Source organism: Sphaeramia orbicularis, chromosome 21 (genome assembly GCF_902148855.1).
Source record: "Sphaeramia orbicularis chromosome 21, fSphaOr1.1, whole genome shotgun sequence".
In the NCBI taxonomy this organism is placed as follows: domain Eukaryota; kingdom Metazoa; phylum Chordata; class Actinopteri; order Kurtiformes; family Apogonidae; genus Sphaeramia; species Sphaeramia orbicularis.
The window spans coordinates 34,011,657-34,028,194 of record NC_043977.1 but is presented as its reverse complement, the minus strand read 5'-3'; the positions used below and the strand labels follow the sequence as shown (position 1 = coordinate 34,028,194).

General features: G+C 38.3%; 2 protein-coding genes across 2 annotated transcripts; both read left to right on the top strand.

The window, feature by feature from the left end:
* The first annotated feature begins 34 nt into the window (after window positions 1–34).
* Window positions 35–4,782, top strand: abhd13 (abhydrolase domain containing 13). Its single transcript, XM_030124775.1, has 2 exons — window positions 35–228; window positions 1,104–4,782. The coding sequence occupies exon 2, from the start codon at window positions 1,138–1,140 to the stop codon at window positions 2,191–2,193; it is 1,056 nt and encodes a 351-aa protein (XP_029980635.1). The 5' UTR covers window positions 35–228; window positions 1,104–1,137; the 3' UTR covers window positions 2,194–4,782.
* A 397-nt stretch (window positions 4,783–5,179) lies between these two features.
* tnfsf13b (TNF superfamily member 13b) lies at window positions 5,180–8,894 on the top strand. Its single transcript, XM_030124777.1, has 6 exons — window positions 5,180–5,760; window positions 6,722–6,836; window positions 7,009–7,065; window positions 7,303–7,427; window positions 7,715–7,868; window positions 8,187–8,894. The coding sequence occupies exons 1-6, from the start codon at window positions 5,491–5,493 to the stop codon at window positions 8,297–8,299; spliced, it is 834 nt and encodes a 277-aa protein (XP_029980637.1). The 5' UTR covers window positions 5,180–5,490; the 3' UTR covers window positions 8,300–8,894.
* The last annotated feature ends 7,644 nt before the right edge of the window (window positions 8,895–16,538 follow it).

Here is a 16,538-nt window from a genome sequence, read left to right as displayed (position 1 = left end):
TTTGGGCGTGACACGGACATTATTTCAGCGACACCACTAATGCTAACCAGCTGTGTAGATTAGCTACTCTCGCCGGTTCATGCTCACAGTCGGGTGTCGCACGTTTTTACTGCTTATATCTTCCGAATTTAGATATCTGCCACAGAGCCGCCTGGCAGTGATTGTGCTGTCTCTGTGTTGTTGTTTTAGTTAAAGATAATGCAACTCAGGAGCTAAAATGAGAGAAGGGTAAGTATGTAGCCGCCTTGCTAACAGTAGGTAACCATCCACGGAATAGGTAGCCAGATGCTAAGTAGAGCAAATGATCGCTAATGCTGGATACTGAGCTAAGATACGTCAACTTAAAATTTGTTTCAATCAGGTTTTTAGATCGGGTTATGGCAAATAATTTCTGCGATTAGGGTAGAGCATCGTCGTAGCTGAGGTGACAGGCTACGTTTGCTAGCTAACCTACCGCTAACTGCTCTCCTTAGGTTAGTTGAGCGTTATTAGAAACCGTCACCATAGTACATCAAATCAAGAAGACGCACTTGGTAAATTATTAAACGTATACCCCTATTTTGCGCAATGACAACATTTTGTTAATCCGTATGTTCACATTATTGTCCGTGTAGCCTCACCTTAACTCACCCCACACCCTGAAAGCAGCAGAATGACCAGAGGTGACGACAGAACCCCAGTAATGCATATTTGCTCCAAAATGCACTCTGGAGACTTTCTTCAGTATTTTGGCCCGCATTTAATCTGATTTGTATTGTAGGCTACTGTGTTTTCTGAGCAGAAGGGATTCGCTCAAAACAAACGAAAATTCTATGTAAATGTGGTAGAAGTAAGAAGTTGTATATTTCTTTCTGTTGTCAGTAAACATACCTGCAGCTAGCTTAACAGGGCATTGTATGATATTTATCAAAAATTAATGCAATTCATGTGAAATTGTTATCTTACAATACTCCTGCTTATACATTTGAATAGATTATATTTCTAAATATTTAATCGTTTGTCTTAAGGCATAGAGAATGGTACCAATGTCTAATGACTAGCGTTTTTTTCTTTCTCCATAGTCTTCTCAAGCCCTTTTCATTTTTGGTCCTCTGTGTTTGCAGAGTTTGTGTTGAGTGACTCAGCTCCTGTGAAGCCATGGAGAAGCCCTGGAGGCTGTGGGGGGCTATGGAACGTTGTACCCTGACTTTGGCTTCCTGGTCTTGGGGTGCATGTCGTGTCTCTCTACTGGCCCTCATCCTCACCTTCCACCTCTACGGTGGATTCTTCCTCTTGGCTCTTATTCTTGCATCTGTGGCAGGCATCCTTTACAAATTTCAGGATGTGCTCCTCTATTTTCCCGACCAGCCCTCCTCTTCCCGCCTTTATGTTCCCATGCCAACAGGAATTCCACATGAGAATGTGTACATTCGCACCAAGGATGGTGTGAAGCTCAACCTCATCCTGCTTCGCTACACAGGAGGGGATACACCACCTGGAGTGACGCCTGGCAATCAAAGCAGCCCCACTTCCTCTGCTCCACCCACTATCCTTTATTTCCATGGTAATGCTGGTAATATTGGTCACAGGGTGCCGAATGCCCTGCTGATGCTGGTAAATCTGAAAGCCAATGTTGTGCTCGTGGACTACAGAGGATATGGAAAGAGTGAGGGTGAACCTAGTGAGGATGGGTTGTACCTGGATGCAGAAGCCACACTGGACTATGTTATGACACGTCCCGATCTGGACAAGACAAAGGTGGTACTGTTTGGTCGCTCATTAGGGGGTGCTGTGGCTGTGCGTTTGGCTTCAGTCAACCCTCATCGTGTAGCAGCGATTATCGTTGAAAACACCTTCCTCAGCATCCCCCACATGGCAGCAACACTATTCTCCTTCTTGCCCATGCGCCTCCTACCCCTGTGGTGCTATAGGAATCAGTTTCTGTCGTACCGGCAGGTGGTGCAGTGTCGCATGCCCTCTCTGTTTGTGTCTGGTCTTTCTGACCAGCTCATCCCCCCAGTCATGATGAAGCAACTGTATGAGCTATCCCCTGCACGGACTAAACGCCTGGCCATCTTTCCAGAGGGTACACACAACGACACATGGCAGTGTCAGGGCTACTTTGCTGCTTTAGAGCAGTTCATGAAAGACCTCCTGAAAAGCCATGCCCATGAGGAGAGTGCTCAGCCTTCTGCTAGTGTCACTATTATCTAAAAAAAGATGGTCAGAGACTGCCTGTTGACCACAGAATAAGAGTTGGAAAAGTGAAATCACTGAATCAACTGGGTGGATTTTTTTGGAAGAATGTAAATTTTTTATGCATTTGTCTGGAATTTTAATTTTATTTCACTCTTTTTACTTCTTTCTGTAAAATTAACATATTTGTTAAAAAAAGACTTCAAAATTTTTGAGAGGATGACATTGTCTACATGGGTTTTAGTGTTGCAGCTATGAATGCATGACCTTTTATGAATGAAGCCAGAGTAATCATGCCCATACTGCAAGACATTTCACACCTGCAAATGATTGGCTGTAGTGAATCCAACGAAAGGAACTAAAAGTGAAACATTTAGTCATTGTATACGGCCTTTTGAGGACATGCAGTATTTCAGTAAAATTTAATAACTACTGGAAGTGAAGTGATATACAAATTTAAAAAAAGACACTGTATGTAAGCCTATACTGTATATATATCTTTTGTTCATAAAGCACTTTTTTGTTCAGATTATAACATGTTGAGTTATTTAGGCTTATATTTTTGAGCAATACTTAGAAGAGCTTAAGGATGTGTTTTCCCTTCCCCTGTATGGAGAATCATTAATATGGAGGACTTGCAGATGCTTGGCATGTAATGACATTGTAGTGATTAATATATCTATTTATATATATATATATATATACCCATGAAATTGTATTTGGCACAAAAGCATCAAATGTGTGCTCTGTGTGTGGTGAATATTTAGATTCAGCCACAAAACATGTTGGCTGGGCAAAGTGGCCAGTAAGACAACCTTGACATGTATTTTTTACTTTTCCTCATTCCAAATGAGTTGTCCTCAAGCTTTTGGTTTTCTTTTTGCTTCTAAGCCATTGGAATAAGTTACAAACAGAAAAACATTCTCCATTATTACATGTAAAGGCCCCCATCATGGGCTAGGGTAGCTACTGAACCAGTTTGGCTCCAGTACTGTTTGGTAAGGAGGATTTGGTCAGTGTGTTTTGCTGCAATAGTGTAATACACTGTTGGAAATATGAATATTAGAAGAGCTGTTTATCACTACAGTTATTTCTTGTGCTGAGGTTCCTATCTAACATAACTCATCTATCAAATGCAGGATAAAATGCAATGTTTTTAGTGTGAAGTATATTTAATTAAATGGGCTCAGTGAACTTTCTGTTGCTCTTTGGACAGTACAATAATGGGGTTATAAGATGAAGAATCCAAACCAATGTTTGATTATCATTAATAGACACTCTGAGGAATAGCTCCTTACCAAACAACAGCTGCCAGACATGTTCAGTAACGTAACAAATTCAGGCAAGTCAATCCCAGAGATCATCCTTTAAGAATTAAAATAAGGTATTGTGATTATTTGTTTCTATTATCCCAGGCGTTGTAATTGTTAATTTGGGGATTCTAGTTTCTTGTCTCACCCCATGCTTATGTGGCACAATGGCTTTACTCTCTTGGAGGGCTTTTAATGAGCTAATTAACCTTTCCTGCATGTCTTCCAGGGGGTGGAGCAGAGCCTGACAATTAAAACACTGTTATCTGCTCTTGCTTTCAAAGTGCAGCACACTGCACTGCAGTGGTATTAAAGCCATTTGATGACAGATTTCCTTAGCCATACTTAATACTGTCTGTAAACAGTACATTAAATGAAATGTATTGAACACCAAAAGATCAAATATGTTTGTGTCAGTTCACATCTTGAAAAATGGTCCAAGGTTACTATGAATGTAAATTGTGGGCTTAAATTAACAAGTGTGCTTTATAAGATAAAAAATAATGTATAGATAGTCTTTTGTGTGACTTTTTTCACCTGTGACACTAGACAGTTTGAAAGTTTTTTGTATTATATTGACTTCATAATCTGAGGTAGATCAACCAGTTTTTGTTTCAAGTGTCATTCATCCCACCTAAATATACAGGCACATTGTGCAGTCTACATTCAGGAGAGTTTACAGCTGTTCTGCTGATAGTTTGCACGTTATCCTATTCATAAAATGTAGAAAGAGGGTGTCATTCACATGCTTACTTGTTTTGGTGGCTGGTCTGAATCCATAACAAATAGCACATGGGTTTTTTGCTTTATCCTGTTATTGTCCAAGATCCTTTTGCTGAAAAAACATCCAATCAAACTGAATGTCTGGTCATTTTATCAGTAGCTCCGTGTTGTACAAATGCACTATTGAACATATTTTTATATGTTCTCATGATTGTGAATAGAATAATGAAAATGGTTGACTACAGAGGGGAAGTTTTTTGGCATAATTTGGAATTTGCAAACTGGCATGTGATTATGTTGAGTGTTGGGGGGTGGGGGGTCCTGCAATGAACCTGCACAGTGTTTGTGAACGTTTATTGTTTACTGCGAGTGACTCCACATTGAAGACGTACTTGTGAACAGCAGACATCTGAATGATTCATCTTTATCTCAAGTATAAAGCCTGTCGGTTTGAGTGCTTTTCCATTTTAAGAGTTCTGTTTCTTTTCTATTTCAGAACGTCAACTTCTTTTGTAAGCACACATTTTCACTTTCTATTTTCTGTACTGTAACATGCAATAAATTGATACATATATATGGTCTTGGATTTTTTCGTTTTGAGTTGCAAGCATGCTTCTGAAAACAAACAGTTAAGATCTAAATACACTGAATTAGGTTTGACTATGGCTGTCGGTTTATAAATTCTGGGAATAACAGTTCGTTTTATTTTGCCAAGTTATGTTCAAGTATTAAGTTGAGGTATTTTTATGCACTTCCTTCTTTCACATCGGCTGATCAGGCTGTCAAATTCTAATGTTTTGCTTTCAATATACATTCTTCCACCCACCATATTTCCCTACCAGGCTGTCACTCATCTCGTCTCATCCTGCCCAGACAGTCCTTCCTGTGCCCTTTCTCTATCTGTTATGTGGGAGATTTGGTGGAATTCACAGGGGCTGATATGTTTCTAATCGTTTCAAAGCAGGGAGATGAAGAGAAGGAGAGAGAGATTTGACAGGGCTGCTGGTCAGGCAGGAAGCAGAGGGTGGTTAGCTGAGCGGAACATTAGAGGGGAAGCTGTTTTGCCCTTCTTTGTACTTTATTCATCTGCGTAGTATCTCAGTTTAAAGTGGAACCGGCTACTGAAGGACAAAAACGAGAGCTAAGGAACTTTGTGGAGCTCCTAGGCAGGAATTAAGGTAATACTGAATGCTTGAGTGGCAGACACTGGTGACTAAAACAAAAATCCACTTCTAGTCAGAGCCTGTGAGGAGGGGTCGGAGAGGTGCTGTTGAAGTGTGATATGAGGTCATGCTACAAGTTTGAGATTTCAGAAGGTTGTCAGAAACCTGCGATGGCAGCTTTGGCAAGTGTGGGGCCTGGAACTGGAAGAAGTACAGGTGAAGGGAGACTGTCCTGGCCAGTTTTCCTGCTGATGCTCGCTGCCGTCACCTCTTCCTCTCTCTCAGCTTTGTCCTTGTACAAACTGGTGGCTGTCCAAGCTGAGCTAGAGGGGTTAAAGTCAGACTTCTGTTGCAAGAAAGAAGGGCAAGAGGTCAGGCACAGAAGCCAGGTGAGAGCCAACTGGGGACAGTCGGGATATACAGTTGCGGAAAAAATTATTAGACCACCCCTTGTTTTCTTCAATTTCTTGTTGATTTTAATGCCTGGTACAACTAAAGGTGCGTTTGTTTGGACAAATATAATGATAACAACAAAAATAGCTTATAAGGCTTTAATTTCAGAGCTGATGTTCAGCCATTTGATAAACAACAGAGGTTGTAGACACACTGCAGACACTTTTTACATTCAGTTAATGATATATTTTTCTGAAAAAGTCACTTTTGCTTCAGTTTTTCTGTTTTGACATACTAACCTTTGAATTTACTCTGAGCTTTTATGAACATCTGCTTGATAAGTCAATTAAATAATGGAAAATGCCTGATTTTCACAACAAATGCAAAATACAGAGGATAATATCATAATAAATGGTGATAAATCACTTAGTAAGGGTTAAATGTGAATCACAGATCATTTGTATGTCAACGCAAAATTATTTGTAGGTCTTTAAGGGTTAACACATCTTTAAATGTTGGTAGAATACAAATATAGTTGCAGAAGAAATAATTAGGCCACCCCTTGTTTTCTTCAATTTCTTGTTTATTTTACTGCCTGGTACAACTAAAGGTACATTTGTTTGGACAAATATAATGATAACAACAAAAATAGCTCATGAGACTTTCATTTCAGAGCTGATATGTATCCATTTTTCATGTTTTCTTGATAATAACCAAAATCACTTCAGTTCTTACATCAATATCTATGGCATTGTACTGCCAAAAACAGCATTTAGGAATTTCATGGGTTTTTTTCTATGTTTTAGTCACATGATACACACAGGAGTTAGTACTGGATTGCATAACCATTGTTTTTGATGACTTTTGATGGTCTAATAATTTTTTCCATGACTGTATGAGATATTGAGTTTTCATTGCTTATTAAATATATTTAAAAACTGTATTATATCTGTGCAGAATGACCACATGAGTGGCAGAAGTAGTGCCCAAGTGTCCCTGCACATGCCTGAGTCTGAAAACACATCCAGGATCAGGAAAGGGAGAATGGTTCCGTCTGAATCAGAAACATTTGGTAAGACACAGTGGTCCATATGGGAGAGCATGCACTTATTAGTTGCTATTTTCTGCTTCTAATGCAATCTTTAGGATGACAGACGATGTCAGCAGAACCACAAAACCCTAGGATGAAAAAAGTGAAAACAGTAAATTAAGTATTGACCAGTTTGTCCTATGTTTAATCCCAGTTTCTCAGCCGTGTCTGCAGTTTCTGGCAAACAGCAATGGGAAAACTTTCAATAAAGGTATAGTGCGCTCAGTCTCAGTTGTGACGTGGTTTATTTGATTGATTTATTTTACAATTACAGATTGTTTTTGTAACTACATTCATTATAACACAATGAAAATAAACCTTACCCTAATGTGTATTTAATCATGTAAGTACATACAGCAGGTGGCAACACACTAGAGTGAAGCAAACAAATCCTGTTAAAATCTGTCCACATGGTTTTACATGTTTAATTTGTTTTATCTCACATCAGATTTTGACGCAGAGCAGCACACAGGTATTCCCTGGCAGACTGGTTTGATAAGAGGCTCTGCTCTGGAGGAAGATGGGAACAAAATGTTGGTCAGACAGGCAGGATACTACTTTGTTTACAGCCAGGTATGTTGGTCAGATTATTGTAATTTCACAGTTTTTCCACAGGGAGGTGCTAATGATCTATGTGCGAATCTCCAGATTGGCCAAAGGAGGTGTTTCCATACAGTACAGAAAAATGGGTGTGCTCTCCCTAAGTATGCAGTGTAAGGGTCGTATAAATAATAAATCGAAATTATTGACAGATTATTCATCAATATTAAATGCACACATGCAGTATCACTCACCTGTATTGTTATAATATGCATATGTTGTTATGTTTATCAGAGCTTACCCTGTATCTTTGGACTCAGGTCTACTACACAGACAGGACATTTTTTGCTATGGGTCATGTGGTGATAAGGTGGAAAAGGAATGTCGTGGGAAATGAGGCTCCGCATGTGGTCCTGTTCCGCTGCATCCAGAACATGAGCCTCGAATACCCTTTCAACACCTGCTACACAGGAGGTGAGAGTGTGTTATTGTTAATGTCAAGCAGTCTTCATGCTCTTTACAACTACTCTTACAGAAGGTCAGCCAGCCTGTTTCTCTTTAGCCATGCCCTTGATAGTGTGTGTGCATGTGTGTGTGTGTGTGTGTGTGTGTGTGCATGTGTGTGTGTGTGTGTGTGTGTGTGTGTGTGTGTGTGTGTGTGTGTGTGTGTGTGTGTGCCTACATGAAGCTTCTGCATGTGTGTCTTGTTTGGCACTGATGATATGTGTTTGTGACAGAAAAAAAAAAAACATTCAAGTTGAGGGTGTGAGCTGTCAAATTGCATCCCTTCAGGTATTGTGAAACTAGAGGTTGGGGACCACTTGGAGCTGCTGATCCCTCGTCCCACGGCCAACGTGTCTTTAGATGGAGAAGGCACCTTCATGGGTGCTCTGAAGCTCGCATAAAGTGTGTCACCACTTAACACGCATCATGCTGTTCTGGTGAACGGACAGTGAAAGGACAATGAGGTGAAGTTATGGTATTTTGCCTGCATTTGGATGTTCTGACTCAATAAACTGAGCACCCAACCACCAGCTTGGATGGCCTGTGGTGACATGAAGAGGTGGATACAATTATGTTTGAGTGCTCACTCTATAAATACATGCACCTTATTGCTGTATGATCCTTGTGTTCATCTCTGCAACATGTCACAGTAAGAAGACTGTGTTGTTACCACATATCAGGACACATGAAGAGTGACTGGTCATGGAAGGTCTGATTATATTTACAGATAAATACACAGATCAGTAATATAGTACAATAATAATACAATAGTACAGAATATAGCTGTAATACTTTCCTCCTGCAGCACAAGCAGCATTAAACCATTCATATCATTCTATCCTTTTTACGTGCTTTATATCGTAGTTACTGTGCATAAACATGAGTGGACTTCATTTCTATTATCATCTGAATGTCAAGTCATTTAAATGTGCCTGTGTGTATCTTATTAATATGAAAATTCAGATGTAATAAAGCAATAAATCCCGCACAAGCGATGACATCATCTGGTGTCGGAGTGGATGTTATTCCATTTTGAGCCACAAGGAGAGACTTCAAAGAGGCAAAGCATCCTTCAAAGCAGCCGGTAGAGAAGTCACACTAAGCAGGAACAGACAAAATCAGGTATACGCCATTATCAGGCAAGATTTTTTATTGATACACAGTATGTGGTGATGGTAACATTCAAAAGGAGCGGCTGAATGAATTTATAAAGCCTAAGGATGGTTGAATAACTGAGCTGTACTCAAAGGATAAGTCTTCCATTTATATTATGTTAAGCCAGAGGCACACCTGGGAGTTTATGTAAAGACTGTCTGCCTTTCTCAAACACTTCCCAAATGTCTTTCAGGCTAGTGGAGCTACTGAAAGCTACAGAAAAAATGTAGGACAGTTTGCACAAATCTCCTGAGAAAACAACTGACAGCTGAGATGTCTATGAAAACAACCACTGTGTAAAACATTCCACACAAAGAACTGTTAAACATGACAGCATATAGACTTTTCATTTTGAATGCTTGTTTTTATAACCCTTCATTGATTTCATTAAAGGCCAAATTTTTAAAGGTCATATAATGTTAAAGGTGATTATTGGGCTGCCTCTCAGGTTTGTCAACTTCATTATGATTCCTCAAAAGCAACTTAGATGAAACAAATAATTCTTTCTGGAATGAAGCTGAGCAGTTATATTATTATATTAGGCAGAGTGGTTTTATTTTAAAAGATTAATGTATTGCTTCCACAGTATACAGTCGCAGAAAAAATGATTAGACCATCAAAAGTTGTCAAAAACAATGGTTATGCAATCAAGTACCAACTCCTGTGTGTATCATGTGACAAAAACAGACAGAAAAGAAAACATGGAATGCCTAAAAGCATTGTTTTTGGTCGTACAATGCCATGGCTATTGATGTAAGAACTGAAGTGATTTTAGTTATTATCAAGAAAACATGGAAAATGGCTAGATATCAGCTCTGAAATAAAAGTCTTATGAGCTATTTTTGTTGTTCTCATTATATTTGTCCAAACAAATGCATCTTTAGTTGTACCAGGCATTAAAATGAACACGAAATTGAAGAAAACAAGGGGGGGTCTCATTAATTTTTCCTTGACTATATTTGTATCCTAACAACCTTTAAAGATGTGTTAACCCTTAAAGACCTACAAATAATTTTGCGGTGACGTACAAATGATCTGTGATTCACATTTAACCATTACTAAGTGATTTATCACCATTTATTATGATATTATCCTCTGTATTTTGCATTTTTTGTGAAAATCAGGCATTTTCCATTATTTAATTGACTTATCAAGCAAATGTTCATAATAGCTCAGAGTAAATTCAAAGGTTAGTATGTCAAAACAGAAAAAGTGAAGCAAAAGTGACTTTTTCAGAAAAATATATCATTAACTGAATGTAAAAAGTGTCTACAGTGTTTCTACAACCTCTGTTGTTCATCAAATTACATAGTTCTGTTGGTTTCAGCGTTTCCATGTTCACTACGGAGCATCTGAACGTCCAAAAAAGACACATCTAATGCTGCTGAAAAGCTGAGAATCTGTATTTTACCTTAATTATTAAAATGTAATGATAGAAGTAGTGGTTCAAAAGTTTTTAACATTTGAGATGCTTTTGGTTGATGGCATTTGTTAAATTCTTTGAGGGTTATTGGACCTGCTTTCTTTTTAAAATAACTTCTGTTATGATCCGTTGAGGTTTGGATGGCTGAGGGGAGCAAAATTTGAATAAATTAGTTTCCTTCAATAATTCAACTACCATCAGTCAACTTAGCTATTTCAGGTTTATGTAATAAGTGGGAAAAAATGGAAGAAAGTCAGACATTTTTGAACTTGTTTAATAATGTGTTCATTCTGAAGAAATTAAACATTAAAAATATATTTTAAGGGCTCTTCCCCTCCTTTCTCCATCCTGTCTCTGTCTCCGTTTGGAACTCACACAGAGATTCACAGACTCTCCCAGAGAGACTCACACACTCCGTCTATCCGTTAAGAGCTAGACAAAGCCCGGTGGGTGGTCACTTCTTCAGTGGATATTTTACCCTTGGAGTCATGGCTCCATTTGACAAGAAGAGAGACTAAAAGAAAGGGGGAGGAGGAAGTGAGTCTAAAATAGAAGGCTGAGGTAGAAAATTTTCGAATGGTCTAAATGGATGAGCCATTAGTGGAATAAAAAGCAGAGGAGAAAAAAAAAAACACAGAGGCTAGAGAGCAGGCCAGACCCAGGGCGCTAGAGCCAGAGGAGTCAGAGAAGCTCTTTGATGGTCTGGTAAACAGAGCAGGCGGCTGTACAAACACCAATCGTGCAAAAGGAGAAGAAGAACGGGGAGGAGGAGGGGAGAAGGTAGCACCAATCCCTCCAATAATGGGTGAAATGTGACAAGCATGATGGTCCCCCTCCCCCGGGCCAAAAATGTCTTTGTGTGGTGCCATGGTGACGGCTGGTGTGTTGGCGGAAGCTGATGTCATTGTGGGCTCAGCTCTCAAAGGACAAACCAGCATCTGACTGGAGAATCAGGAAATGAGACCTGCTGTGTACACATGCTGGCACTGTTTATAGTCCACACACTCACACACATGTTGTGAGTGAACAGAGTTGGATTATTGTATATGAACAGTCAGAACAACAGACAGCTATCGATCACACAAACAGCACAACAAGAAGGAAAGATAAATGATCATGTCATGGATCATTTGCATGAAGAGGCTGACAGGAAACAGCTCAGAAAAGTTTAATGAATAGCTGTGACATCTTAAAGTATCTCATAAATCAAAACTATGTTTTGTTTTGTGTTACTTCACTTTGATGATCATCACTGCAGAACTGATGGTGATAGTGTGATTCAATATTCCCCTGCATGTTCTGTTTCAGATCAGACACCTTTGATATAAAAGACATACACTAACAGTCAAAAGTTTGGACTCACCGTCTCATTTAAAGGAGTGATATTTTGCTTTTTAAAATGGAATTATGCATTTTAAAACATTTCCCTGTGGTCTACATAAACTGTAAATGCTATGCTTGGGTCTGAATTCTTCATTAATTCAACTCCACAGGTCCATCTTCAACCCTATTTCTGAGTAATGACACCAGAAAGGTCATTTTGAGCGCTGGCCCTTTAAATGCAAATGGGCAACTTCACGCCCCGCCCCTCCAGGTTGTTGTCTGTGCTGCCCTGTCCTCTTCAGGCAACAACTGAACATTTTAGGTAATCGGCTCGATGTTTGGACATATTTTCAGTACGGTCTACAACCGCTGCTGCTGAATTATTGCGTACTCTGAGAAATGTTCATCGGAAGACTTTTTTTTTTTCAATGCCCACAATGCATTGTGGGTAATGTTTTCTTTTCTCCAAGAATTTATTTATTATTCATCGATAGAACATACAAAAAATAGAATATAACAAGAATATACAAAACATCAGACATCCCAAGTCATAATAATCATAAACTAATAAGAAGAAGACAAAAAAAACTACAAGAATAAATAAAATTAAACATATATAGACAAAATATAAATAAATAATAAATAAATTAAAGAGAATAAAAGAGAAGATTCAACAATAAGTAAAGGTACAGTTAGAAAAGGGAAGAAAAATAATATTACGATATAAAGTGGCAGACCAATTTTAGCAAATTAGTAATTTTAGTAAAACTGAAGTGCTGATAAACATTTTTTTAATTGAATTTAATAGGTTTTAGAGACTCAAGATAGATTTTCAATTCTATTAAAAATAATTTAAATGATGGAGATGCTTTGGATATCTTAGCTTTTTGAACATGAAATTTACCCAGAAGAATGAAAAGGCTGACCATGTTAAAATAATTATTATGAGAAAAGTAGCCAAAAATATATTTTTTTCATCAAACTGATATTTAATTGTAGTTTAGATAAAAAGAAAATTTTCCAAAGTTTTCCAAAAAGTGATTCAAAACTGAAATTTATAAAATAATTGGATGATACTTTCACTATCACTTTTACAAAAGGTGCAACTTTCATCAGTGTCTGAAAATCTGGAGGGGAGCCTATTTGTTGGATAGATGTTGTGTAGTTCATCGTAAGTCTTGACCTTAGATGTGCAAATGTCGTGACATAACTAGTTACAAAACATAGCAAACTGAGCAGGAATTAAACCAGGTTGTAGAAATCCATTCGATTTTTTGCCCAAATGAATATAAAGATAGCTTTGCAGCACCTGGAGGGTTCAAATTCAAACTTTTTGAGCTATTAGGGTCCAAATACACAAATAAATGCACCAAAGACTAATAAAAGTGGGTTTAGCAAAATAAGACCCCTTTAAATGACATGAGATGGACCGCAGATGGTCAACAAGTGCTCAGCATCACTGGGAACTCCTTCAAGACTGTTGGAAAACATTTCAGGTGACTGCCTCATGACACTCATCGAGAGAATGCCAAGAATGTGCAAAGCAGTAATCAAAGCAAAGGGTGGTTATTTTGAAGAATCTAAAATATAAAACATTTTTTGAATTATGTCACACTTTTTTTAAACTACATAATTCCATATGTGTTCATTCATAGTTTTGATGCCTTCAGTGAGACTCTACAATGTAAATAGTCATAAAAATAAAGAAAAAAACAGGTTCGTCCAAACTTTTGACTGTAGTGCATATACAGTAAAGACTTCTCAGTGAGATAAAATAATAAAGTTATTTGAATTCCATTTTTTAAGCGAAATCTGTTAAGCAGACACAATACCCTTTCCACTCTGTCCAAATCAAAAGAATAGAAATAGATAATTCCTGGATAAGTGAAGCCAGAATATCATAGTTGTGGGAGCTGCCATGTTGATTCTGTTTTAAATCACAAATAGAGGAGTGGAGTCACGTCTGATGGAATTTTAACACCGATCGTCAATATTTGTAACTCTCAGGTCCATATTTTACACCCTCACCTTAGTAAAAACACCTGTGATGGGGCAAAATCCTCTCAGACTATCCTACATTTGGGTCTCATTTCTTCAAATTACAGCATCTGTATTTTTATTTTTTATTTTTTTTTAACAAATTACAGGCTTGTCCTTCATTGAAAAATCTATGTAAATTTAAAACATTATGCAAATTTGCTTGTGCTTGTGTTCTCAGACAAAGTCAATGTAGAAAACTGTGTTGGGATGGGAGGTAGTCATTTTCTGACCCAAACTAACTGTATTCATACACTAAAAGTAGCTAGTGTTGCACACTGGAGAGAGGGAATGAAGAACTCAGGAGAATAAATTCAGATATTTTTGAAGTCCTCCAATTAGAAATAAGTATATTGTAGCTGATCTAGGTGATGGAGTGAAAATAACTTAATAATGGCAAATGTCACCAAATATATGGCTCCCATCATACAACAGCCTCCAGCACAACTGGAATGTAAGAACATGAGCAAGAGCAAATCTTCCAGATCAAATCAAATTAATATATATTAATTCTTCATACCTGCCTGGACAAGTCACAACTTCATCACATGTTTACCCATAAAGACCCAGTGTGACTTGTGGCAGTTCTCAAATGATTTTTTCTCTCTGTTTAACCTTTCTTGATTGATTTATCACCATTTATTATAATATTATCCTCTGAATTTTGCCTTTTTTCCAGTGAAAATAATCTAATTTCCTGTTTTTTATTGACTGATCATGTAGATGTTCATAAAAGCTCCAAGTAAATTCAAAGGTTACTGTATCAAAACAGAAAAATTATACTTTTCTTTTTTCTTTTGTTCAGACAAGGTATAGTTTTTAGATGTAACCTGCTTGACAGCTTCGACTGTGACTCCAGTCTTCCTCAGAAGCATCATCTGAGTCACACTTGAAACTGTCAAGCAGGTAACATCTAAAAATTGCCCCTTGGGGATAAATAAAGTGTATTGAATTGAATTGATCTAAAACTATACCTTGTCTGAACCAAAGAAAAAAGAAAAGTATCATTACATTAACAGAAGACAAAATGAACGTCATTAACCTCAAAACAGAAAAAGCTGAGGAAAAGGTGACTTTTTCAGTAAGCTATAGCATTAACTGAACTTAAACCCGATGTCTCCATCTACTGTCATTGATTCAGTTCCATGGGTTTTACTGGTGAATCAATGTTGTTGAAGATTCTGTTTCTACGTTCACTACAGAGCCTCTGAAGGTCCAAAGGGGTCATATCTGATGACCATGAAAACATGAAAAACTGCATTTTACACCTATTAGTTACATGGATTGGTAAGATTAGTGGATCAACATTTTAGATCAGTAGATGCTTTTGGTTGACGGTGGACGTTTGGGTCTTTATAGGTTAAACAGCTGCTCTCTTTCACACATAGGAACAATTTACATAATAATAATAATAATAATAATAATAATAATAATAATAATAATAATAATAATAATAATGGATTAGATTTATATAGTGCTTTTCCATGAACACATACTCAAAGCGCGTTCAGTGAATCCATTATTCATTCACTCACACATTTACACTCCGGCGGTGTTAAACTACATACAAGGGGCGACTGAAAAGTTTTGAGCCTAACATGGAAAGGATTAAGATATGAAGACCAAATTTGGTCCATGAAATCTTTCACATATCTTAATTCTATCCACTAAATTTCTTGGTCATAGCAATCTTTTTTCCTGTTTTACAGGTCCATGAAATGTCTGTATCAAGTGTTTCCTGAAAAATGGACAAACTTGAGTATCGGGCTGTCATCCAATATGCATACGACCTTTGCCTTCTTTGGGGTTGGTGACATGGGATGTTTCCATTGTTTTGACTGCTCCTTGGTCTCAGGCTGATAGTGATGGACCCAAGTCTCATCCATAGTCACAAATCAGCCCGATACTCAAGTTTGTCCATTTTTCAGGAAACACTTGATACAGAAAGTTCAGGGACCTGTGGAACAGGGAAAAAGATTGCTATGACTTATTACTGATTAAGATATGTGAAAGATTTCATGGACCAAATTTGGTCTTCATATCTTAATCCTTTCCATGTTAGGCTCAAAACTTTTCAATCGCCCCTCGTATGTAGCCACAGCTGCCATCGGGCAGGCTGACAGACGCGTGGCTGCCAATTTGCGCCTACAACCCCTCCGACCACCACCGAACATTCATACGCATTCATACACCCGTGTGAGTAGCAGCACTGGAGACAAGGAGGGTGAAGCGTCTTGCACAAGGACACAACAGCATATGACTAGGACAGAGCAGGATTCGAACCGCCAACGCTTCAGTTATTCGACGAGCCTGCTCTACCTCCTGAGTCATGGCCACCCCAATTTACAGTAACCAGATTGACCAGATCGTTCCTCTCACAGACACAAGGGGAACATGCTAACTCTGTTCAGAAAGGCCCCATCTGACCGGCTCTGGGTTCGAACTGTATATTTTGTTTATGTAAGGAGGAAAAAATCTATTATCTTCAGTTCCAGTCCATGATTCTGACATTTTTCAGGGTGCATCACTTCAGATAATGTGAACCTTGGCTCCTCCGTGTCCCTATCTGTCCTCGCTCCACCCTCCTCCCACTTTCCCTGTTTGGGAGCTTTAGGACAGGTCTGACTGATGACAGGGGCTAAAGGTGATCCCTGAATCCTGATTATAAAACCCAGCATGCTCTCTTTCTGCAACACACCACT

What these genes read in the sequence shown, in the direction of transcription:
- tnfsf13b (XM_030124777.1), top strand. Translation starts at nt 5,491, where the DNA reads ATGAGGTCATGCTACAAGTTTGAGATTTCAGAAGGTTGTCAGAAACCT. An exon ending in AGGTCAGGCACAGAAGCCAG is followed by an intron (nt 5,761 to 6,721) that starts GTGAGAGCCAAC and finishes ATATCTGTGCAG; the next exon opens with AATGACCACATGAGTGGCAG. An exon ending in ACTACTTTGTTTACAGCCAG is followed by an intron (nt 7,428 to 7,714) that starts GTATGTTGGTCA and finishes CTTTGGACTCAG; the next exon opens with GTCTACTACACAGACAGGAC.
- abhd13 (XM_030124775.1), top strand. Translation starts at nt 1,138, where the DNA reads ATGGAGAAGCCCTGGAGGCTGTGGGGGGCTATGGAACGTTGTACCCTG.